This window comes from Canis lupus, chromosome 10 (assembly GCF_003254725.2).
Source record: "Canis lupus dingo isolate Sandy chromosome 10, ASM325472v2, whole genome shotgun sequence".
Classification (NCBI taxonomy): domain Eukaryota; kingdom Metazoa; phylum Chordata; class Mammalia; order Carnivora; family Canidae; genus Canis; species Canis lupus.
In genome coordinates, this window is record NC_064252.1 from 51,212,832 (window position 1) to 51,238,771 (window position 25,940).

A 25,940-nucleotide genomic window follows, 5' to 3' on the forward strand; every position below is an offset into this window, starting at 1 on the left:
CTCCAGCATTTATTTGATAAATGACATAACACTTTAGATTTCAATAGAATCAGTCACGTGAATTTCTTCAGTTTAGTTGCATTGGTCAAATTACATGTGTGGTTTAGATGTATGCTCATGCTCATAATTGAATCAAAAATAGAAAAACTATCAGATTTTGAGCTCAAGGGGGGAAAAATCTGATACAGTACTTAAAAAAAAACTTCATTGTAATACTTGAACTAACATTTATGTGCCGGAAAGAGAAAATTTGTGGTTTTGAAACTGCTCTAAGGTTACTTTGCACTTGGGGAAATAAACTGATAAGATTGTATTAGATACTGGGACTGTGATAAATTCTGACAGTCTTAACATCATTCAATAGAAGTCTCAGGGGCTTTGGAATCAAGGATTAGTATTTTTCTTCATCATTGAATAATTATCTACCACCACGAGTATCCTGGTGTCAGGCATGATTCTCTGAAAGCTTGATACCAGGTGTTATGGTAGCAAGGAAGTGAGGATCCGCTGTCTGATTGATGATCATGTGGTTTTGTGTTTTTTTTTTCCTTTCAGTCAATTACAGTTAAAGAATCTTCATGAAGATTTGTCAGGTAGATTAGAGGAATCCTTATCAATCATCACGGAAAAAGTACCTTTTAATGATACAAGTAGGTATTACGTACACTTTTCCATTATTTGCACCTTTGAACCTCTCTCTGTGGTCACAAACTAGTTTAAAAAATTTTTAATATATTTGGCAAAAAACTTCATTGGCTCAACAGAGGGTAGCTTTCTTTTTATTTTTTGATCAGCTGTGGTCTTCATATTTCATAGGGAGACTGACTCCTAACTCAGCCTTCTTGAAAAAAGTTCAAATCCATGTTTTTTAAATTTTTTTATTTTTTTTATTGCATGTATTTAGCATATCCCTGGGTGAAAACCAACCTGAACATAAAGTACTTGAAAATTTGTGTAAGAGAAGCTGTTCATGGTGGGAGGAATGAGGGAAGGGTAGTGGGAGTGGATCTTCTCATTCTGGTATCTCTAGCACTTTTGGTGATCCTCACTGATAGTTACGGAGCTGACTTGAGTAAATCCTGCTTCCTATTCATCTTGAATAGGAATGGTCTGGCAATTTATATAACCAAGAGCAAGAAAACAAACTTAAAAGAAATCAACTTACATGTGTAATAGGTGCCAATTTTGTAATGTTTAAGGAAAAATTAAATCATAACCTTGAAAAAGAATATATTTTATTTAATTGCTTGAAATTTTGAAGCTTATATTCAAATAAGTACAGATTCCCTTTTTTATAGTCACATGATTAAAATTTTTTACTTCCCCTAAATTTTTCTCCCCGAAGACCTAAGAAAAGAGGAAAGAAAAGACACCAGAGAAAAACAGTTTGATCTAACACTGAAATCAGCATATGTCATTATTATATCAAAGCCTAAGTTCCTCTGAAAATAACACCTGTTTCTAGTTTCTACATTAATGTAAATAGCACTAGCGTACTTTGATCTGCTAGACTTGAAATCTTGGCATTTCATTTTCCCTTTAATCTTTGTATCAATTAGTCATCAGGTCCTAATAATTTCCTTCTGGATCTCTTTTGGATTTCTCTCTCCTCTTCCAGTACTAGTTGTCACCCTGCTTTAGATCCTTATCATGTCAATGTAGGTTACTTTTAGTTCCGCAATATTTAGGAGATCATTGTTGAGTGCTCAGATGGATAGGGAGTACAAGGGGCATAAACATTTCTAAGACTTGGGCAGCCCTGGTGGCTCAGCAGTTTAGCGCCGTCTTCAGCCCAGGGTGTGATCCTGGAGACCCAGGATCGAGTCCCACATCAGGCTCTCTCTGCATGGAGCCTGCTTCTTCCTCTGCCTGTGTTCTGCCTCTCTCTTTCTCTCAATCTCTCTCTCTTTCTCTTTCTCTCTGTGTGTCTCTAATAAATAAATAAAATCTTAAAAAAAAATTTCTAAGACAAAAATCTCTGCCTTAAAAGAAGCAGAGAGGGAATGTATAGAAATGCCCTCTCCAGAAGGGGAGAGATAATGTATAGAAATGTCTAAAATATAAGCTAACCTGTTCAATAAAGAGACTGTTGGGGTTTCAGAGGAAGGACAGATTACTGCTGGCAGGGTTGTTTGGGGAAGTCTTTTGGAAGAAGCGTGCTTTGAGCTGGGCTTGGATATGTGAGTTGGTTTTATTGGGCAGAGATGCAGGAGAACAAACCAGGGAATTAAGTGGAGTGTGGTACGTGGGACAAAAGGTGCTGTCATGGTCTGATGAGCAGTAATGAGTTAAAGTGTGACAGGAGGCTAGAGTGGGTGGGGTAGGCAAGTTCTGAAAGGGTAGATGGGGCTAGACCCTAGAGTTGTGGGCCAGGGAGTTGGGACTCAATTCACAAGGTGATAGGCATGTTGAAGCCTTTGGTCCAGGTAATGTCACGATGAGATCTGTGCACTCACAGAGCTAGTCTGGCAAGGGTGTAGACTGAATGGGGAAAGGGGGCCAAGACTGTTGTGATGCTAGTCGTGGTGTGTACTTCTGGAGGCTGGAGCCTGAGTTGTCAGGGAGATGAATGCAGGCCGGAAGGGAACTGGAGGAGGCAGTGTGGGGGAAAGATGTGGTGCCGTTGACAGAAATCAAAGAGGCACACAACGGGCAGGTTTATAGAAAAGATGATGAGGTTAACTTTGTTGTTTAATATTCTGACTGATGGATCAGTATAAATTTATCTATTGGGGTGTGTGTGTGTGTGTGTGTTTAAGATTTTATTTATTTTAAGATTTTATTTATTTGTGCACAGAAGTGCACAAGTGAGGGGGAGGGCAGAGGGAGAAGCAGACTGTCCTTGAGAAGGGAGCCTGATGTGGAGCTGATCCCAGGACCCTGAGATTATGACCTGAGCTAAGGCAGATGCCCAATTGACTGAGCCCCCCAGGTACCCCTTGGTATATGCATTTCTAAGTAAAAGCCTGGAGAGAGACTGGAGTTGACTCTGTTGGGATGAATGGGCATTGAGAGTGGTGGAAATGTGGGGAGAGGCCCACACTAAATGCAGAGAGGCCCACACAATGTCCTTGGAGAGTTTTCCCTCACAGTGGTCAGGAAGAAGAAGGGCTGAGGTGGTGGAGGTGGTGAGGAGCTGGGGAAATGAGATGACATGAAAGCGGGGGACAGGAGTGTTCAGCCTGGTGGTGCTGGGCAGTTCTAGCATTGCTATGGGGAGCTCAGAAAGGGTGATGTGACAGTAAAGGCAGCTGCTTTGGTGACTTTGAGAGGAGTGTTTCCATGTGGGGTGGAGGGGTTGGTAGATGGCTAGCAGGAGGGTTAGAGGTGAATGGGTGCTGAGCAACAGTCATAGACATGCTGTTCTTTGAGTAGCTGGAATGAAGATGGGGAAGGTTAGGAGCTCAGCATTCTAGCAGAATAAAAAAAAATGGTGGTGTTGTGCAGGAGATGGGTGAGGGCAGAGGATTCAGTATGATAAAAGTAAAGGGGAGGAAGTCACTGTGGAGACAGACTTTTAAAAGCTACAATAAATGCTTTTTTTGAAGGTACCTGTGAAGATGTAGTGGGGAGGAGGGTGTGGTTGATGGATTAGGCCCTGACCGGCCAGAAGGAGCTACTGCTGGGGACCCAGCGGGAAGATTAGCTAAGGACCAGATATGTGAAGCCAGGGACTATGAGGTGGACGGTAGGAAACATAAGAACCCCTTGGGCTTTGGCCTTTGTCTTCCTGCCATTGTAGTGGGAGGCCACCCCATCCCAGGGCAGGGGAGGAGAGGAAGAAAGGTGTCTGGGGCTTAAAATGGAAAAGGTGTGGAGCAGATGCCTTGGGAAGGGGTATAGCAATGAAGTTATGGATTGTGGAAGCCGTGAAGGCCCCTTAAGTTTGGTAAATTAGGTTGTCATGGACCCTGATCTCTTTTTGTGCAGCAAGAGCATTGTTGGAAACAATGGACCAGGCTGGGAAGGCAAACAAGCAAGGCCCACAGAGGACCGAGAGGAAAGTAGATGAACTGTGGATGGGAGACCAGGCCCTTGGTAGAAATGTGGTTATAAGAGAGAACTGGCTGAGAGAAGCATGGGGACTTTCTGAGTCAGATTTTGGCACCAGGTCTTTCTGACTGAGGACTAGGTGGAGGAGGGACAGTTTGAGTGGCTGGAGTGGTATGCAGAGAGGAGCAGAGATGAAGGAGGGGACTGAAGCCTGAGCCTGGGTGTTGGGAAGCTATCCGAGGTTGGGGACAAAGTCTAGGTTAGAGAGAAGGACGGTGGGAAAATGAGGAAGCCAACCCAGAAGAGTTAGGATTGAGTTGTTGGGATCAGCAGTAACAGGCAGTGGTAGACTGTCAAGTAGTGTAGTGTTGTGAACACGGTGGTATTTCTGGATGACTGGTGTGGCAGCTGTGTGCATGGGTATTTTAGAATGGAGCATGACTGAACGTAGCAAAACGTCATGGGCCTTTCTAGGTTATCTTGAAAGGCCTCAGGTTTTTGAAATGATTTCTTCGAAACAGAAGCTCAGGGTTTGTTTATCCTAAAGTTAAAAAAAGTGAGGGGCTCCTGGCCGGCTCAGTGGAGCAAGTGACTCTTGCTCTCTGGGCTGTGAGTTCAAGCCCCACGTTGGGCATGGAGCCTACTTAAAAAAAGAAAAAAAAGTATTACTTTATCTGAGAAACAACTGATTCTATATAAATTCCATTATTATACTGTGATTGTGGCTTTGATCATTTAAAATTCTTAGTTAAAGCTGATTTTGCCACAGAGAATTCATTGTATTTTAGGTATGCTGTTTTTCCATAAACGTAAAATGACTTATTGTGCATCTATTTTTGTTTTATAGAATATAGTCAGTATAACGCTTTGAACGTTCCACTTCACAATAGGAGACATCAGGTAATGATAATGTTTTGATTTTCAGTGATATGTATGTCAAACTTTTAAGAAACAAGAATTTATTGTTTGGGCCTCTGTTTAGTACACTAACCCATTGTGTTTAACTTTTGCTTTACTTTCTCATACATTTTAAAAAAATTGTGTAAGTTGCTACTTTCTGAATTTAAAAGTAATATAGATTTTTGCTCTCATCTGATAACATTGGAACTGAATTACAGGATGCACTTATTTTATGAGCCATTCCTTTTCTGCTAGATTGGTGGACCTTGCACTTACACAGTCTAGATTGAATAGAGGAGGTCTAGTTGCCAAAACTGGTGGCTTTCTAATTTACTTAGATGGGAATATTAAAATCCAAGTGGAAGCAAATGAATTTAAATTCGAGATTAATTATACTGGAATTTAAATGTTTTCTCTAAAAGCAGACTTATACTAAATAAAGTTGCTTGAGAATAGTAATTAGATAGTTAACTTTATGTACTTTTCATTTAAAAGCTGAAGATGCGGGACATTGCCGGGCAGGCCCTGGCTTTTGTTCAAGATCTTGTGACTGCTCTTCTGAATTTTCACACCTATACAGAACAGAGGATTCAGATTTTTCCTATTGATTCTGCCATTGACACTATATCTCCGTTGAATCAGAAGGTAAATTTAACTCAGGATACCTTTTCTTTGCCCTGAAAAAGTAGGAAGACATGTTATTTCTTTTCAGACCACTGCGCATCAGCCAAAGGGCTGTGGAGTAATGGAAGAAAACTATAATTCACAGTCTTTAACCTTAAGATAAAATGTGGCAAACATGGAGATTCTTAAGAAATTAAATACTGGGGAAGTGTGGGTGATAAGGCCAGTAAGTGTTGTAAGGTCATCAAGGAGGGAAGATTGCTATTGGTGGAAGTGTCTGGGAAAGGTTGTCTAGGGATTTGAACAGGCTTCAAAACACGAGCAAGATTTGAGTAAGAGGAGAGAAATAGAACAGGTGTGTTTTCCTCCAGAAGAGAGCAAGACAGGAGCAAAGTCCCGGAGTAGGAAAGCATAAGGGAATGTGTGTGGGGGGTGGGGAGGGAGCAGGATGCAAACTGTTTTGGCAAGAGTGTGAAGTCTTCTCGAAGTAGAGGAATGAGAGGTCAGGTTGCAAAGACAAAAACATGGCTCCAGACTCTGGAAGGTCCCTGGGGTCAGGCTAAGGCCCAGACTTACGCTTTGTATGTAGGATTGGGGCCTTTTGTAGTTTTTTGACTTGGCTGTGATATAATGAAAAGTGCCATTTTATTTTTGGAAAAATCAGTTTGCCGGCCTTTTTCTCTCTCCCTATTTGTACTTACTGTGTAACTTTCATCACTGGGTATGTTTAAAAGCAAAAAAGTGTATGTGGGTATAGTTGACCTTTCCTGCTGGGGTATGGAGTGGGAGTGAAACTGCTTCTCTGGTTGAGCTTTGGAGCATTTTCAGGGTGTGTGACGTTTAAATAAGGAATAAGGAGAGGGTTGACTGTCATTCCCTTCAGTCCATGTGCTTTTTTGGGGCCTGGCAAATTTCTCTCCTTTCTTTCCTTTTTTCTCCCTAGCTAGTTCTAAAAAAGGATTTAAAGTAGCTTGCAAGACCACATTTAACTGAAAAGGAAAAAATAAATAGTGTATTAATTCTGTATTACTGTGTAATAAATTACACCAAAATTTAGTAGTTTAAAACAGCAAACATTTATTATCTCAGACCATTTCTGTGGGTCAAGAATTCAGGAGAAAAGTAGCTGGGGGGCTTCTGCTTCATGATCTCTCATAAAGTTTCAGTCAAGAGTCAGCTGAGGCCGAATTCATCTAAAGACTTGACTAGGGTGGAGCATCTGCTTCCCAGGGGGTGCATTCACGTGGCTGGTGAGTTAGTGCTGGTTGTTGGCTGGAAGCCTTGGTTTCTCATGGAGGTTTCTCACCTCTCCATAGGACTGCTTGAGTGTCCTCAAGACATAGCAATTAACCTCCCCTAGAATGAGTGGTCCAAGAGAGGGCAGAGTAGAAGCCGCAGTGCCTGTTATAACTTATCCCGGGTACTGAGTACCATCACTACTACCATATTGTATTGGTCACACAGACCAGCCTTGAAACAGTATGCAAGAGTACTACAGAAAGCCATAAAAGCTGAGACAGGGATCATTGGGGCTATCTCAAAGGCTGGCCCCCACAGGGAGGAAATTGAGGGATCTTACTATAGATATGTACTTGAAGTGCATCATAATGTGGCTTTCTGAAATGAATCTGCCACTCTTCCTACTTAGCTGATTCTTCTTTCCAGCTTGCTTTCTGTGTATCATGCAGTGTTTCCAGGTTTTTTTTTTTTTTAAGATTTTATTTATTTATTCGTGAGAGACACACAGAAAGGCAGAGACACAAGCAGAGGGAGAAGCAGACTCCATGCAGGGAGCCCAACGTGGGACTCAATCCTGGGTCTCCAGGATCATACCCTGGGCCGAAGGCGGCACTAAACCGCTGAGCCACCGGGGCTGCCCTGTTTCCAGGGTTTGAATAGTGTTTATGTCCATGTATCCTGTAAGTACCAATTAGTATAGCCCAAGCTGGACTCTGGAGTCAAACTAAGGGGGTCCCAGGCACTTTCTGTGTCCCCTTGGGGCAATTTATTTAGCCTCTCTGTGCTTCAGTGTCCTAATATTTAAAATGGAGGATAGGGTACATACTTCACAGGTACATATGTTTAAGTTTGAGGATTAAGTAGATAATATATGTGAAGTACTGAGAATAGTGCCTGGCACGTAGTAAGCACTCAGTAAAGGTTAATTCCGATAATTGTTATACCTTACACATAGGAGGCCCTTGGGAGGGGCTTGATTTTCATCAGTTTTGATCTGACTTCATGAATCTATTGACGTTCATAAACAGTTAAACTTTGGGCCTTTAATTTCACTGTGGGAAAAAGCTTTCAGATGATTTGGGTTGGGAAACAGTATTGCAGCATTTTAATGTAAAAGTTATATTTTATTTTATACTTCCTGTAATATCAAAAAATATATTTGTCCCTTTTTTGGAATTTTTTTTAGCTTGTTGCTACATAATGGTTATACAGTGAGAATCAAATATGTTAATCTTATCTGAAACACTTTATCACTCTGAAGAATTCATTTATTTCTCAATATTTTATCTTTGGTGCTTTGGCATATGAAAGGTTCTATGTGGTTTTTCTAATAAGTGTGTATTATTTTATTTATTTATTTGAGAGAGAATGCAGGCAGGAAAAGCAATAAGTGAGAGAGGGAGAAGCAGGTTCCCCACTGAGCAGGGAGCCCTACATGGGACTCGATCCCAGGACTCTAGGATCATGACCTGAGCCAAAGGCAGACGCTTAACTGACTGAGCCATCCAGGCACCCCTAATAAATCTGTATTATTGAAGGAGATTCAGAAACCACTTGTTAAAAGATGACCAGAGTGGTTTAGACTTGTCCATAAAATCATAAAGTAGACATTTATGATTGAAGCTCAGAGAGATCAAATGAGTTGCCCAGGGCCAGATATCTATAGTTTGCAGTATGGCCAGTTGAATCACATTTCTGCATAATGAGATTTTACATTTCTGTACTGAGAAATCAGAATTTGAGCCATTATACAATATTTGGATAATTGAGAAACTTCATAAGTGAAAATTAACTTTTTGCTACTAAATTGTCTAAATGCCTGTAGGATTTTTTTTCTGAATTTATTCTTCATACTGAATTAATTCTTTATAAATACTAAGGTATCAGTGACAGTTATAAAAGTTTTTACATCCTCATTCTGGTGATAATTATATATTCCTGGAATTTGTTAACCCTGAACATCATACACAGTAAAAATAAGGAGCTGTCCTTAATAGGCTTGTTTTTTAAAAAATGAGGAACATAACATAAAAATCTTTCATACAGGTTTCTTTTCTTTTCTTTCTTTTTCTTTCCTGAGCCCTCTTTAGAGAAGCAGGTGATTGGGGAATGCCTGTGGTGGGTTGTAAGGCAGTGTCCCCTCTGTGTTTCCTCCCATGCCTGGTTAAATGATGTCACCTCTCTTCAGGTTCCTCCATTTGGAATGAGATGGGGACTTGGGGACTGTATTTGGGACTGTTAGAGGGTGAGCATCCCTTTTTTGTAAAAGCCAAACTTTTTCTCAAAAAGTTTCCAAAAGAACTTAGGTTTATAACTCAGCGAGTCCATTCACAAATCTCTAGGTATTTGTTATTTTCTAGTGACGTAACTGACGGTTCTTCCCCTTTTCCGTAGTTCTCACAATACCTTCATGAAAATGCGTCCTACGTCCGCCCTCTTGAGGAAGGAATGCTTCATTTATTTGAAAGTATTACTGAGGATACTGTGACTGTCCTGGTAATTTCCTTCTGTGTTTTACTTCTGCAAGTGGAAGCTCCTTTATGTCAAATGACACTATTAACCTTGGAATTATTTTTCTTTTCCAGGAGACAACTGTGAAATTGAAAACTTTTTCAGAGCATTTGACCTCTTACATATGTTTTCTTAGGAAGATTCTTCCTTATCAGTTAAAAAGGTACTTAGCCTTGAGGCCAAGGAGCTTGGGGACTCGTGGGGGGTCACCTGACCTGTGCCCAAGTTAAAATAGTGACGCGTGCCCCTTGGCAACTACCGGCTCGCTCTGCACCACAGCCAGTTGGCATGTCTGTGAACAAGGAGAATAATGGCTTGAGCAGCACAAACCTATATTTAAGAAAATTGAATTGTAGTGCATCAGTCAGGGGTTTTTGAGTAGTTCTGTAGTGTGGCTACCGCTATAACCGTGTAATGCTGTGAACCCGTATTTTCAGTGATTGTGAATCACACAGTTCTTGAAAGAAATATTTCAGTTTTATCCTTTTGCTGTAAACGTTTAGGTGGGGGTTATAATAATTAGCTTCCACAATTGGTTGGATCTGTAATCATTAGGTTTCTCTGAAGTGGTGTCTTCTTGTTTTTATTATTGGTGATTTGTTTAAGTTATAAACTAAAAACTTTATCTCCTCCAGCCCTCACGGAAGATACCATTTAGTAACCTTACATATTCCTCGTTAAGTATTTCTGGAAGGGAAAGGGAAAATAATCCATGTAACTGGAAATTTGATAATATTGCTTGTATGTTTTGATACTTTTGTTCTAAAACTGCCAAGACCCCTAATTCATCTAAGTCTTTTCATCCAAAGATTTAACCTTAAAAAAAAAAAAAGTCAAAGAATAATACAACTGGAACATAAGAAAAATAAGAACATATATGTATTATAATATATTGCACAATAAGGGTTAGAAAATATGTAGATGAATAACTTAGAGATATTGAAAATATACAGTAATTATGGTTCATAAATCCTTATAAAACTAAAATAGTAGGTTTACTTTCTCAGAAATGTAAACTTCCACTACTTAAAAAATTTAATATGTGTTAAAAGCCATTTTATTACCTGATTGTAACCTGACCAGGCATTTCAGTAACCAAATTTTACGGTTTGCGGGTATAACAGAATTTTAGGAATCGGAATTAGGACTTAAACTAATAATTATGAATTATAGTTTCATTCAGATTCTTAATCTTATGCTTCAATGAAGTTAAAGTTTTTTGAAAAGACTCTAGAAGTTTAAACAACACTAAATTGAATATACCTTATTGATTTGGCTTATGTTTAAGAGGAACCTATTTGAGAACCATTGCAAAAGTGGTATTTACTACTTGAAACAATTGTGCATTTTTATTTTACCTTAATTTATTTTTTCACGGTTACATTTTTTAGAAATACTGAATAAGTCCTTTTTTGATCTTAGATTCCTATTCTTGGAATGTTTTATCCCCTATCTTCATCCCATATTTATGTTTTTTTTTTTTAAGATTTTATTTATTTAGTCATGAGAGACAGAGAGAAGCAGAGGGAGAGGGAGAAGCAGGTTCCCTGCAGAGCAGGAAGCCCAATGTGGACTCAATCCTAGGACTCTGGGATCATGACCTGAGCTGAAGGCAGATGCTTAATTAACCACACGAGTCACCAGGGTGCCCCATATTTATATTTTAAGACAACTTTTTATCATTGTTTTAAAAACCACATTAATTGACAAGATGACTTTTTTTTTTGGTAGTATATGGGCTTTGTATTGAATGAAGCTGTCTGTTATAAAGTAGAGGAAGAGAAGGAAAGGGATATGATTATCATTCCTGTGTTAATAACTTTCCTTGCTTTACCTGCACATTTTTAAGAAACACTGTTAAGAGTCCATGTGTTTTTTTCTCATAATTGTTTTCTCACCTTATAATTGTTTTCCCAAGTAACCACTTAAAATTGAAAATGATACAATGTATTATATGATTGTTAGTCATTTAATTTTAGATTTGGGTGTATAGATTGGTTTTTCAATCTCTTTGGCTTTTACTAACCTTTTTACTAAAAAGGTTTCTAAATGATTTTGTTCGTTAGTTCCTATTTAATTTTCTTTAGGAATTCAGTATGTGCAATATTTTTCTCCTCAGGATTAGGTTTTTTAAACAAATTTTTTAACTTTTAAAAAAGATTTTATTTATTTATTTATTTATTTATTTATTTATTTATTTATTTATTTGAGACAGAGAGAGAGAGAGAGAGAGAGAGAGAGGCAGAGACACAGGCAGAGGGAAAAGCAGGCTCCATGCGGGAAGCCCTACGTGGGACTCCATCCCAGATCTCCAGGATCAGGCCCTGGGCCGAAGGTGGCGCTAAACCGCTGAGCCACCTGGGCTGCCCAAATTAGGTTTTTTGTGTTTTTTTTTTTTGTTGTTTTTTTCTTCTTCTTCTTCTTCTTCTTCTTCTTCTTCTTCTTCTTCTTCTTCTTCTTCTTTTCTTCTTCTTCTTTTCTTCTTCTTCTTTTCTTCTTTCTTCCTTCTTTCTTCTTCTTCTTCTCTCTCTCTTTTTTTTTAAAGTAAGCTCTATGCCCGCTGTGGGGCTTGAACTTATGACTCTGAGATCAAGAATCATATGCTCTACTGACTGAGCTAGCAAGGCACTGCTCCTCAAAATATTTTTAAAGGAAATAATTTTGTGTTGCTCCTAGGATGGAAAGCCAATGAGCACCTGCCTTTGCCTTTTACTTCCATCTGGTCATCTGTTAGCACTAATATCTGCAGCAAATAGGTGTATGTATTGAGGTCTAAAAAAAATGGAACCTTATACATGAGATAATTTTTTTTTTTTTTGGAAAGTTTCTCTTTTGGGCATAGTTTGAAAAATCAGATGATTTATTATAGCTGTTTGAAAATTGTTACGATGCTCACTTTTGAAATATCTGCTCATTCCTAGTTTAGAAGAAGAATGTGAATCGTCTCTTTGCACGTCTGCATTGAGAGCCAGGAATCTTGAGCTGTCTCAGGACATGAAAAAGATGACAGCTGTGTTTGAGAAGCTGCAGACTTACATCGGTCTTCTTGCTTTGCCAAGTAAGTTTGTTGGTTGCTCGTAGTTCAACTTAGAGTACAAGAACCTGGAGAAGGGAGCTGTTTAGCTTGTTTGAATAGGAAGAGTATAGGACCTGGAGTCAGAAAAACTTGAATTCAAATCTTCTAGCCCCTTACACATTTATGGCCTTGGCCAAATCACTTTACTACTCTGTACCTGTTTTTCCATTGATGAAATCGAGGTAAAGTGATTATTAAATTAAAGATGTACAATATTAGGCATTAAAGACATGCATTAAATATTAATTCCTTTTCTCTCCATCCTTTTTTTTAAATCGAGAGGGGCAAAGCATAAGAATTGGTAGCAACTTTCCAACAAGTAGCATAGGAGAGAGGTTTAGAAGTAAAAATGTCATTTGTTTCCCTTTGTTCTAGTTTGAAGAGAGTATTTTCGGTAATTGAATGGATCTCAGTTTAAATGATATTTTAAGAATGCCGTAATTTTTCATACTCTGATTTATTTTTTTGTAATAGCTTTAATGTGAGATAATTTATATACCATATAATCTACCCGTTTAAAGTATAATATTCAGTGGTTATTAGTATATTTACAGATATATGCATCATCACATATCAAAGTTAATTTAAAAATATTTTCATCACCTCAAGAAGAAATCTTGTATACTTTAGCTATTACCTTATCCCCCATTCCATACCGCTCTGACACTAAGTGACTTCTAATGTATTTTATGTCTATAGATTTGCCTATTCTGAACATTTTGTATAAATGGAATGATATTTAATTAATCCATAAAAATGGAAACATAAAAAAAAAAAAAAAAGGAAACATAGTCTTTTGTGACTGCTTTTTTCATTCAGCATAATGTTCTCAAGATTCATCCATTCTGGGCAGCCTGGGTGGCTCAGTGGTTTAGCTCTGCCTTCAGCCCAGGGCCTGATCCTGGAGACCTGGGATCGAGTCCCACATCGGGCTCTCTGCATGGAGCCTGCTTCTCCCTCTGCCTGTATCTCTGCTTCTCTCTCTGTGTGTCTCTTGTGAATAAATAAATAAAAAATCTAAAAAAAAAATTCATCCATTCTGTTTTATTGCAGAATAATACCCATTATATATCCCACCACATTTTATTTACCCATCAGTTGATGGACAGTTTGTATTGTTTCTACCTTTTGGCTATTATGAATAATGATGCTTTAGATATTTGTGAAGTGTTTGAGTAGGCATAGTAGGCATAGCCTTCATTTCTCTTGGGTATATACCGGGGGATGGGGTGGATGGTGGTGGGAGGGCGAATTTCTGGGTCATATGTTAACCATGTTTAACTATTAGCAGAACTGCCATACTGTTTTCCAAGGTGGCTTCCCACCAGCAGAGTATGAGGGTTCTGATTTTTCCACATCCTCACCAGCACTTGTTATTATCTGACTTTTTGATTTTAGCCATCTAAGTTTTGTTGTCTAACTTTCTGCAGTGGTATCTCATTGCAGTTTTGATTTGTATTTCCCTGTCATCTAATGATGTCAAGCATTTTTTCATGTTTTATTGGCCATTTGTATGTCTCTTTGGGAAATAGGTTTACTCAGATCCTTTCTCTATTTTTTAATTGAGTTGTCTTTTTATTATTGAATTTTAAGTGTTCTTTATACATTCTAGATCAAATCCCTTTTTGGTTATATGATTGACAATATTTTCTTCTATTTTGTGGGTTGTCTTTTCACTTTTTTGATGGTGTCCATTGAAGCATGAAAGTTTTTTATTTTGATGAAATCCAATTTAATTTTAATTAATTAATTAATTTTTAAAGATTTTATTTATTTATGAGAGACAGAGAGAGGCAGAAACACAGGCGGAGGGTGAAGCAGGCTCCGTGCAGGGAGCCCAATGTGGGACTCGATCCCAGGACTCCAGGATCACACCCTGAGCCTAAGGCATACACTCAACTGCTGAGCCACCCAGGCCTCCCTATTTTTATTTTATTGCTCATGCTTTTGCTGTCATATCTAAGAATCAGTTGTCAATATGAGGTCATAAAAATTATCCCCTGTGTTTTCTTCTAAGGGTTTAATAGCTTTAGCTCTTATGTTTAGGTCTTTGATCCATTCTGAGTTAATTTTTGTATCTGGGATGGGGTGAAGGTCCAACTTCCTCTTTTGGATGTGTTTATCCAGGTGTCTCAGCATTATTATTATTATTTTTAAAGATTTTATTTATTTATTCATGAGAGAAACAGAGAGAGAGAGAGAGAGAGAGGCAAAGACACAGGCAGAGGGAGAAGCAGGCTCCATGCAGGGAGCCCAACGTAGGACTCGATCTAGGTCTCCAGGATCACTCCCTGGGCTGAAGGCGGCGCTAAACTGCTGAGCCACCCGGGCTGCCCGTCTCAGCATTATTTATCAAAAAGACTTGTTCTTTCCCTAGTTAATTACCTTGGCTCACTTGTTAAGAATCAGTTGATCATAGATATATGGGTTTATTTCTAGACTCTCAGATTTATTCTATTGATCTATTTATCTATCCTGTGCCAATACTATACTGGCTGTTGCTTTGTAGTTAGTTTTGAGACGAAGTGAGAGTCCTCCTACTTTGTTCTTCATTTTCAAGATTGTTTGGCTATCCTTGTTCCCTTGAAATTCTGTGTGAATTTTAGAATCAGCTGGTTAGTTTCTGCAAAGAAGTTAGGTGGGATTCTGATAGGGATTACATTGAATCTGTAGATTAGTTTGGGGGAGTCTTGTTGGCTGAATTATGTCTCCCTAAAAGATATGTGAAATTCTACCCTAGTACTTATGTATGTAACTTTATTTGGAAATAGCATCTCTGCAGATGTAATCAAAGTAAGATGGGGTTCTACTAGTTTAAAGAGAGCTCTTGTCAGTCTGATGACTGCCATCCTTATAAGGAGAGATGTGGAGACAGAGACACAGGAGAGACTCAGGGAGGCCATAGGAAGATAGAGGCAAGGATTGGAGTTAATCCTGCCACAAGCCAAGGCACCTGTAGGGCTGACGGAAGCTGGGAGAGGCAAGGAACTATTCTCCTCTGGAGGATTTGGAGGAAGTGTGGTCTGGGTAGCACTTTGATTTAGACTTGTGGCTTCCAGAACTGTGAGAGAACTCTTTTCTGTTGTTTTAAATCATCTCCTTTGTGGTACTTTTGATACAGCAGCCCTGGAAAACCACTATGAGAGTATTGCCATCTTGATGATAAGTTTTCTGGTTCATGATCATGGTGCATTTTTCCATCTAGGTAGGCCATCTTTAATTTGATTTCGTAGTTTTTCAGAGTAAGCACCTGATGTTGTTCTCAGGAGGTTCAGCCTTGGGCGTGCACACACTAGCCTTGGGGTAACAGTGGTTTTGTCAGTCCCTTTCCCTGTTTTGTTTCTTAATCTTACTAAGGATAAGCTCTACTCATGGCTGACAGACTGCTGTCTCGGTTTCAGCAATGCCTTGGGGGCATAAAGTGCTCTACAGCTGATCCAGTTGAATTTAAGCTTCTTTATAGGTATAGTTTTTGAGATTAGGGTTTAAGGTTTGCTATGACCCCAGAGGGCTCTTCTTAGCTGTTTTTTTCTCTAGTAAACCAGCTAGCCAGTGTAATTTACATCTTTAATGAATCTATCGTTTAACTTACCATTTAGGTAATGAATCTAGTTTAACTTACATCTTTACTGAATCTACCAACTTCCTGTTAACTGCTTTCATCACAAGCTCTATTATTCCTGAGAGCACCTTTAGAATTGAATTTCTCCATGCTCTGTTGAGAATGAAATCAATTCCTTTGGGAACAGATTCAGAGTTTTCTGTTTTAAGGCTTGTACCTCCCTTGTGCCAAATCTCCGAGCCATGTTTCTGGTGCTGGAGGTGGGGACAATGATGCCCTTTCCTCAGAATAACAGTCTTGCTTTAGTAGCTGAGCACTGGTGGAAGGGGTAGGCCACAGCCTATGGTCTCCGTGGCTTGCCTTTTTCAATGTGGATAAAATGAGCTGGGGCAAGGGGCTAGAGAACCCCAGTATTCTCAGCAGTACTGTGCTCAGGGTAGAGCCTCCATCCCAAGAGTTGGGGCTGGGCGGAAAAATTCCCACCCCTGTCATACTCACCCAGAACTTAGTTTTGGGTCGAGGGGAAAGATGCAGCCCTCCAGCTGGAAGTTAGGGGAGAGTTGTATTCTTGGCCTCACCAGTCTGGAGTGCAATTTCTAGCTCACTGAGCTGGTGAGAGGAGGATGAAAATGGGTCTTTGTTCAAATACTGCAGATTCTGGCTGTTTTTACTGAGTTGTTAAGATTTTATTCTCCCCCCCCCCCCCATTTTAAAAAGATTTCCTTGAATAAATGTTTCTTCATTTGAAGTATGCACTTAGGACCATTTTCAAAGTCTGTTTATTTTAAAACAATTTTCAGGGGCACCCAGTGGCTTAGTCAGTTAAGCATCTGACTTTGGCTCAGGTCACGATCTCAGAGTCCTAGGAAGGAGCAGCGTCAGGCTCTGCACTCAGGAGGAGTGTGCTTGTCTCTAATCACTTACTCCTTCGCCTCTCTCCCCCCCTCCTCTCCTCGCCTCATGTGCTCGTGCTCTCTCTTTCCCTAATAAATAAATATTAAAAAATAAAATAATTTTTGCCAGTTTTTTGGGGGAGTGAATCTGTGAAGCTACTCATGCTGTCATGCCAGAAGTGGGACTCTGAATAATGGTGTTTTTAGTTATGTTCAACAAATAATAATGTATAGGGAAAGAAAAAATTGAGAAATGCATTTTGTAGTAACAAGGTGAAAACTCACAAACTTTCATTTCAAAAAGAATCATAAAATATGTTATCCTACGTAACAATTTAATTTTGATTCTTAACCATTAAAAATATTTGTGGATATGGATGATGCAAATCAGTTGTATGTGTCTATCACCATTATATCTGAATGTGTCTACAAAGATTTCAAGGGCCATTATTTTCAAAACATCACAAGCAATCTTTAAAAAGTAGAGGAAGAGGGTGGGCTGTCAGTTTTTCAGAAGTCTCCTGGGAAAATGCTTAGACTTGTGATTTTGGTTTCCTAGGTACAGAGCCAGATGGACTCCTTCGGACAAACTACAGTTCTGTCTTAACAAACGTTGGTGCTGCTCTGCATGGATTTCATGATGTCATGAAAGGTGAGGCTTGAAAAGAACATAAATAAGCTGAAAACCTTCATCTTACTTTCTCAGATCTGCCTGAATGAGATTTAAACAAATACTGCCAAGGCTAATAGACCCCAGAAAAAGGCTTAGTAGCATTTGGCTTATGTTGGAGTGCACAGCTCACCGCCGTCTGCTTTTTCCATCTGCTTCATTTCTGAAGGTAAACAAAGTGCTGAAGAGAAACCCTTGTGCACAGTACTTTAGCCAAAAATACATTGCACTGATTTAAGGCAGGTGTGTGAATTTTATCAAGCTAGACATGCCATTCAGAGGCATTTAGCAAAACATTTCGAACTCGTTAGAGCCCACGCGTTTAGGAATTGAGGAAACCAGGGTTTAAGGTTCCAAGAGAGCTTTCCACCATCCTGTGCATTTTTACATCTAAAGTGCCCATTTTGGGCAGCCCTGGTGGCGCAGCAGTTTGGCACCGCCTGCAGCCCGGGGTGTGATCCTGGAGACCCGGGATCGAATCCCACGTCAGGCTTCCTGCAGGGGGCCTGCTTCTCCCTCTGCCTGTGTCTCTGCCTCTCTCTCTCTCTCTCTCTCTCTCTCTCTCTCTCTCTGAATAAATAAATAAGTCTTCAAAAAAATAAAAAATAAAAATAAAGTGCCCATTTTAAGTCCTGTTTTGTTCAGGGGAACCTTAAGAAGTGAAGGTCTGGTTTTAAGCTTTGGTCAGTTTTTAATTGCTATGTACTAAGAATATAGTAGGCTGAAGGACATTTCATATTATTCTTAGCCAACTGTGATTCTTAGTCGACTTTTTAATCTATAGGTCTGCATGGCTTCTAGGGTTTTTCCTTCCTTTCTTTTCCTTTTGAAGACAGTTGGGGCAGGAGATGGAGGAAAGGGCAGAAGCAGTTGCCAGAAATAGCCCAGATTAATAATATGCTAGATATTCTTTGTGGTGTTGAAGTAACAATTAGGAACCCATTACGAGTTTCACAGAAAATAATTTTAAAAGCCTAGAAGTGTTGGAAAGCATGTACAAGACAGGTATATTCAGGCCCCTATGTAGATTGGCAGGGAACCCTTCTTAGTGCCAGCAGTATTAGCTAGCCCCATCTTACCCTTCAGTATGGAGAATGAGCCTTTCTGTGGCTTGTCTCTAATTATGAGGAATTTTAAAAATCATTATACTTGTGGAGCTATCCCTGGCTGTGGGAATCACAGCTTAAATAGATACTCTTGGTGGCCAGTGACCATAATCAGCCCCAACTCAGCAGAAGTAGTCTGGTGTGCAGAGAAACTAAGAGCCTGGTTGGTGCCTTTTTCCTATGCAGCTTTGGGTTTGAGGAATTCAGACTTAGCTGTGATCCTCTCTTCCAGAACTTTAGTTAACTGAGAAATAGGCCATTGAAACCACAGGTAGTTCTGTTGCTACATTTTTGGGTTCTATTTTCTAAAGTTTGCTATGCCCATATTATGATTTGTTTGTGCTAGTGGTTTCTCTTGCATTCCTATAAAGAAGGGGCTAGAAAGTGGAGGGTAGCTGTCCAATAAGAAGGGTTTTAAAGCTTCACTTACATTAAAAAAAATCTTGGTTTTATTTCTATTTTAATTAATCTATGATTTTTACAGATTTTTTTTAAAGATTTTTAAAAAAGTAATCTCTATCCACACTGTGGGGCTCATACCTACAATCCTTAGATCAAGAGTCACATGCTCCACCAACTGAGCCAGCTGGACCCTCCCTATATAGATGCTTTTATTCATACATACATAAGATTAAGAATCCACCAAGTGGCCCAAATTGAAGAATGTTACTGTTGTCAGTTGAGGCATAAGTCGATGGAACTTATGGGAGGATCAGAGCCCCAGCCCCCCAACCCCCTTAGTGCCTCCATTTGTTTCTGTCCTTGCAAACATAATATAAAGAGAATATTGGGAAACAGGAAGGGCAGTTGGCAAGATTATGGGGTCCTGTTGTTAGATATACGATTCAAATTGGTCTTTTTACCGAGCATGGAAGACTACTGTTTATCTCTCAGGGACTCAGAATGAAACATCAGCTGGTATTAACAGAAGAAGCTTTGCGTTTCAGAGAACTCTCAACCTCTTCCTTTCCTGCTTTGCCCTGAGTAATTGCTTGATCGAAGTCAGCAGGCAGGCAGGCAGGTGTCAGTGTAAAAAGAGAGCTAGAGTTTTATAAACATATCTATCCTACATGGATTCAAAATAGGAATTAATTAATCATTTAACAAGGGAATTCTAAGTGAGAATTGTTGATTTTTAGGCTCAGGTCTAAAGCAAGTAGATTCATAGGAAACAGAAAAATAAATCTCTGGCGTAGGTCACATGGTTTCTTTGTTCTTTTTGGATTTAAAATTTAATGTCAAGGAGCATCCTAAATAATTGAAATATTTGGACTCAATAAAGAGTAAACAATTGAATCAAGAGGATTATTACTGTCAAACTACAGTGGCACTGTTCAGTTGAAACCGTGTCAGTATTCATAGTATTGTATAACTTTCATAAGTATCTCAGTCATATACCAATCACTTAAGATTACTTGCCAACCAAGTTGTATTATACCTTTGTGTACTTGCAGTAAAATAGCAACTACAACTTTCTGTGATGTGTAGAAAGAAAATGTCTGTGTTAGGGACTAGCAAGTTCAGTATATAAAAATGTTCAGTGGGTTGCCTCGGTGACTCATTCAGTTAAGCGAATGACCCTTGATTTTGGCTCAGGTTATAATGTCAGGGTCCTGGGATCAAGCCCCTCATTGTGCTCCTTGCTCAGTGGGGAGTCTGCTTGAGTATTCTTTCTCTCCCTCTCCCTTTGCCCATCTCCCCAGCTCGTGTGTGCACATATGCATGCTCTCTCTCAAATAAATAAATCTTAAAAAGAAATGTTCAGTATTCCAGTTGAATTTTTATTCACTTGGATATCTTATGAATATATAGAGGATAATCACTTATTTGTAAAAATATAAACATAAGAGTAATATACCAATTAGTTGGTTCCTTTGCTGTGACAGTTGTACCATAGTAATGTAAGATGTTAACAATAGGGGAAACTGGCTAAAGAGTATACAGAAAATCTCTGTAACTTTTCTGTGAATGTAAAACTATCTTAAATTATAGTTTATATATATACGTATATATGTATACTAAATATATAAATAAAACAATTCTCCAGTTTTAAAATTTTAGTAAAAATAATTCTATCCATAAAATAATGATTTTGTGTTAAAATAGCATGATCATATCAGGTTAAACCTCAAATACCATTTCTTTCTAACTAGTCTTATTTCTTTTTAATTCTCCATAATCTAAAATCAACTAGATTCCTTGATTCTGAGTAAATGCAATTCTCTGCATACACATCTGTTATAAAAATTAATTTTCATATTTTGTGATTTATTTTTCACCTTGCTGGTAATGATAATGCTGTTGTGAATGAAATATTCTAAAACCATTCAGAGGGGAATGAATTGTGAACACTTTGTTATTTAAAAATATAATTACCCTTCCTTGTAAATCAGTGTTGTCTTAAGAATTCTCCCACTATCCCTTATTTACAGGACAAAATCATTCTTTCTCAGAGACCCAGAAAACCCCCAAGTTTAGTTGTTTGGCCAGTTTCATCACTGCAATTTCTCTTAACACTTTTATCTAAGTCTCTCTCTCATGTGCTTTTTACATTTTTTTAAAGATTTTATTTATCTGTGAGAGAGGCAGAGACACAGAGGGAGAAGCAGGCTCCCCACAGGGAGGCCAATTCAGGCCTTGATCCCCGGACCAGGACCATGCTATGAGCCGAAGGCAGAGACTCCACTGCTGAACCACTAGGTGTCCCTCTCCTGTGCTTTTCTAACCACAGGCTTTGTTGGAATATTTGGGGATTGGAGGATGTAGCCTGTGAAGCCAGGCAGGGGAGTGTTAACTCCCGGTTTGGCTCTGCAGACCCTTGCCAGTGTTAGGGTGTGTGCTAGCAAACTAGCTAAGGTCCAGTGAGGGTTGCGGGACATTGTACCTGTGTTAGTTGTTCTGTTCCAGCCCCGTGGTTCGCTTATATGAGTACAAGATAAATTTTCATTTGTGCCTGCCCAGACTATCCAAACAGCGTTTTTAACTGGTAAATACTGGTCAGGGTCATTTACCCAGCACTAGAATAAGGGTAAACACTCAAATGAGGGATAATCAGATCCACAAGCTGGTGGCTGTAATGGAGACACCGAGATGGTGTTAAGAGACCCTTATTTGGGGATCCCTGGGTGGCTCAGCGGTTTAGCGTCTGCCTTTGGCCCAGGGCGCGATCCTGGAGTCCTAGGATCAAGTCCTGAATCGGGCTCCCAGCATGGAGCCTGCTTCTCCCTCTGCCTGTGTCTCTGCCTCTCTCTCTCTCTCTATGTCTATCATGAATGAATGAATGAATGAATGAATGAATGAATGAATAAATGAATTAAAAAAAAAAAAGAGAGACCCTCATTTGTCTCTATTCTTTCCACATGGATTTGTGACCTACTCAGGGTGATCCTGTTAGAGTTGGGACCATTTTTGTTGTTGCTGTTCAAATATTACTGTGTATGTCTCTAAGAGTAGATATGCAATTTGTATATGGATAATAATAATTTCCATTTGATTGCTTTTATAGATATTTCTAAACATTACAGTCAGAAAGCTGCAATAGAGCATGAACTTCCAACAGCAACACAGAAGCTCATTACAACGAATGACTGTATCCTGTCATCAGTAGTGGCATTAACAAATGGAGCAGGAAAGGTAAGTTTTCTCTGGTTTATATTGACATTAAATTTAATTTTTAAGTAAGCTCCTTTTTTCCCCTTGAATGACACAGGGAAACTAATCTGTAAAAGGACTTTGGAATATCCGACTTTTTTGTAAAATAAAGTTGTCTCCTTTTTCCTTCTCCCTACCCAATATTTAAATCAATATGGGGGGATCCCTGGGTGGCGCAGCGGTTTGGTGCCTGCCTTTGGCCTGGGGCGCGATCCTGGAGACCCGGGATCAAATCCCACGTCGGGCTCCCTGCATGGAGCCTGCTTCTCCCTCTGCCTGTGTCTCTGCCTCTCTGTCTCTCTCTGTGTGACTATCATGAATAAATAAATAAAATCTTAAAAAAAATAAATAAATAAAGCAATATGGGAGTGACTGTGACTGATTAGCATATGTGATGAGTAAGTAGATCACTCACAGTTTCTTTTTTAGGAAGATACTTGATGATCAGTACACATCTTTGTGTATATCAAATGTCTGCTTTATAGAAATTGGGAACATATATAAAAAGAAAAAAGAACCAATAAAACCTTCATTAATATTTTGTTTTTTTCCCTTTTAGTATTTTTTGTTGTTTTTGGTAACATTTGTTACAGTGCTACGTCTGTGGTTTTCTTTCTTTCTTTTTTTTTTTTAAGATTTATTTATTTATTTATGATAGACACAGAGAGAGAGAGAGAGAGGCAGAGACACAGGCGGAGGAAGAAGCAGGCTCCATGCCGGGAGTCCGACCCGGGACTTGATCCCTGGACTCCAGGATTGCACCCTGGGCCAAAGGCAGGCACCAGATTGCTGAGCCACCCAGGGATCCCCCTCTTTTTTTTTTTTTTTTTTTTTAAGATTTTATTTATTTATTCATGAGAGACACAGAGTGTGATTTTATTTCTTAAGTGCTTTTAAGGTGATTTCAACATGTGTCTTTTCATTGAGCCATTAATACTAGATATGATCATTTGGATCATTAAGCACTTAATTATTATAAACTGACCAAAATGCATTTTCTCTAAAAATTCTATCTTGGATATTCTGGTTTCAGCACTTGTCCCGTTCTCAGTATGTGTTCATGTGCCTTTAGTGATTCAGATTTCTCTGAGAATAACCCTTATGTGTGTAACCTGAAGGACTGTATTCAGAGCTATCTTAGTTCATTTATTTCAGCAGATGCAACCTAATTTCTCAAGGAAATTTCTCTATCCGTATTTATATACCATTATTTTTCTGACAGGTTGTCTATAATAGAAGCACTTTTTTTTTTTTTTTTCGGGTAATTAAGTTAATCAGAAGTGATCACAGATCATATAATATATTCAGTGTCATCTTTCCCAGACTCAGACTGGTCTTTGTGACATGTTGCTAGAGTTTGGGGCCATCATTAAAGGTCCTGTCAGTTCACAGATCTGTGCCTACAGGGTTCCTCCGCCAGAAGAGCATCCCTGCTGCTCCCTCTTGAACGCTTACATCTATAGGCTGCTGAAGCTTTCTGAAGATAATTCTAACTTAGATTCCATTAAGAAAAATTCTAGATAAAGGGAACATTGACATTTTAAAGGAATCTCTGCATTTTTCACCTTTTATGAAAACTCTGAAATATTAAATACCTAGATCCTCACAGCTAATTTTAGAATTGTTTTACCTGAAACCTTAAAATGTCTCAAGGATAGGTCTATGATCTTCATTCTGAATTTTTATAAGTGGTTTTTAACTGAAATAAGTATCTGAACTAACATTAGTCGGTAGCAGTTTAATTCTTAGCTAATATGATTTGATTAAGCAAAATTTTATAGTGTATATTTTTAAAAGCCCAGTAAGAAAATGTCATATATGCACATTGAAGAACATTTAGGAAGTGTACAAATATTAAAAGGAGGAAAAGGGATAAACCTCACCGTATACTGTTGTGACCTAAAATGCAAACCCTCGGTATGTGATTCTCTATGTCATTAGAAGGAATATAAGGCTTAGAATCCTTTATTTTTTCGAATACTACCTCATGTAGAATTTCATTTGACGTAGTAGAATAATTGATGAAGAAATTTAAACTTTCAGACCATTAGCGATTTGTTGCTTCCTTTTTGAACAATTTCTGCCAAGGTGTAGGATATTTTGTTCTCCATGTTCTTATTTATCAAAATAGGATATTCTTCAATGTATCTAATAACACTTTAGTTTTTCTGGCTACTAACCTTCCTGGACATTACTTAAGATGCCATGTCATGTCTCATGTTGGAATTTGAAGCATTCAAAGTTAAAATACGAATAGAATGTATAAATCCAAACATGGATATTTTGAGAGTAGTGGCAGAAATCACTGAGGCAGATAGCTCATGAACATCATCTACAGAATAAACCAGAATTAGTCTTGGTTTTCAGGAAGAATAGAAATTTGTCTAGATTAAGACCTGTCAGAAGTCTGGACTCAACCTTTATACTGGTATTGTCTTTTTATTACAAATCATCGCCCTAGGTATTCTCCTTAAATAAGTAAGTATGGGCTTTAGGGCAGGTGTTGAAATTTCATTTCCATTCTCAGCAACTTTAACTGCTCCAAAAACTATTAGATATATATGTTAGATATATTACTGGAAAACAAAATCTATCTTCTTGTCACACTTGGTTTAGATCGCATCTTTCTTCAGTAACAATGTGGACTACTTCATTGCTTCTCTGAGCTACGGGCCTAAGACAGCGAGTGGCTTCATTAGTCCTCTTTCAGCTGAATGCATGCTGCAGTACAAGAAAAAAGCTGCTGCCTACATGAAGGCTCTGAGAAAGGTTTGTGCGCTGCCGTTGAATTCATATCAGAGGAAAAATCAGGAATCATTCCAGAGAATTGCAAGAGTCTTTCCAAGTTCATATTGTTTAGATTTTACACAACTGGGGGCACAGCTGGTCGGTGGGTACTGGGGGAGGTCTTTGGGAAGGAGGAGGTGACAGAGACCTACATCTTAATGAATGTGTGATCTATGCATAGGCCATGTTGAACTCATGTCCCCAAGTTCCCGGTAGGAGTGTCTAGAATGAGGCAGCCAGGCAGCCAGTAAGTATCAAACTTCAGAAATCTCAAACTTGTAGAAACAAAAAAATAGAAATATATTTATAATTTTTTCCTAAATATCAGAATACAAGGTCATTGCAAAAAGAAGTCAGAAGATACAGCAGTATGTGAAGACGAAAATTATAGTTGCACCAGATCCCCACCATCCAGAGGTAGCTACTTTATTAGAGTATATCTATATCCAAAAACCTTTTGGTGCATGTTTGCACACACAAGGAAATACACACATGTATTTGCCATGAAAAGCGGTGTATCTGAATATGTATACTATTTCAGAATCTGGTTTTTTCCTCTTAGTGAATCATGGATATAAAAATTGTGATTTTTATGTATCAAATAATATAGGTCTATAAATAATTGTTACAGTATTTCATTCTGTAAATTGTGTGATAATTTAATTAACCAATCCATTGCTTGTGGATATTTAGGTTGTTTTCTGTTTTTCACTATTATATGCAGCACTACAGAAGATATTCTTGCACATGCAACTTTTTGTGCCTTTGTTATTACCTTTTTCCCTAATTTTTTAAAACAGTTAGTTATATATAATGCACAAACCCCTTCTTACATTACATTAGAGCATTACAACTAAAATTCAGTCCCTAATTCCACTTTCTCTTCAGAGGTGACTATAGTACTCAATTTGGCATATAATCCTCCAAA

General features: G+C 38.6%; 1 protein-coding gene across 1 annotated transcript in view; it reads left to right on the forward strand.

Annotated features, from left to right (window-relative positions):
* PPP1R21 (protein phosphatase 1 regulatory subunit 21) overlaps nucleotides 1-25,940 on the forward strand; it is a 65,405-nt gene that overhangs the window by 18,727 nt on the left and 20,738 nt on the right. Inside the window, exons 7-15 of the mRNA XM_025466293.3 lie at nucleotides 556-650; nucleotides 4,841-4,893; nucleotides 5,389-5,538; nucleotides 9,151-9,252; nucleotides 9,342-9,430; nucleotides 12,189-12,325; nucleotides 17,358-17,450; nucleotides 22,080-22,207; nucleotides 24,842-24,994. Coding sequence (XP_025322078.1) covers nucleotides 556-650; nucleotides 4,841-4,893; nucleotides 5,389-5,538; nucleotides 9,151-9,252; nucleotides 9,342-9,430; nucleotides 12,189-12,325; nucleotides 17,358-17,450; nucleotides 22,080-22,207; nucleotides 24,842-24,994 — 1,000 coding nt within the window. The remainder of the gene's footprint in view (nucleotides 1-555; nucleotides 651-4,840; nucleotides 4,894-5,388; nucleotides 5,539-9,150; nucleotides 9,253-9,341; nucleotides 9,431-12,188; nucleotides 12,326-17,357; nucleotides 17,451-22,079; nucleotides 22,208-24,841; nucleotides 24,995-25,940) is intronic.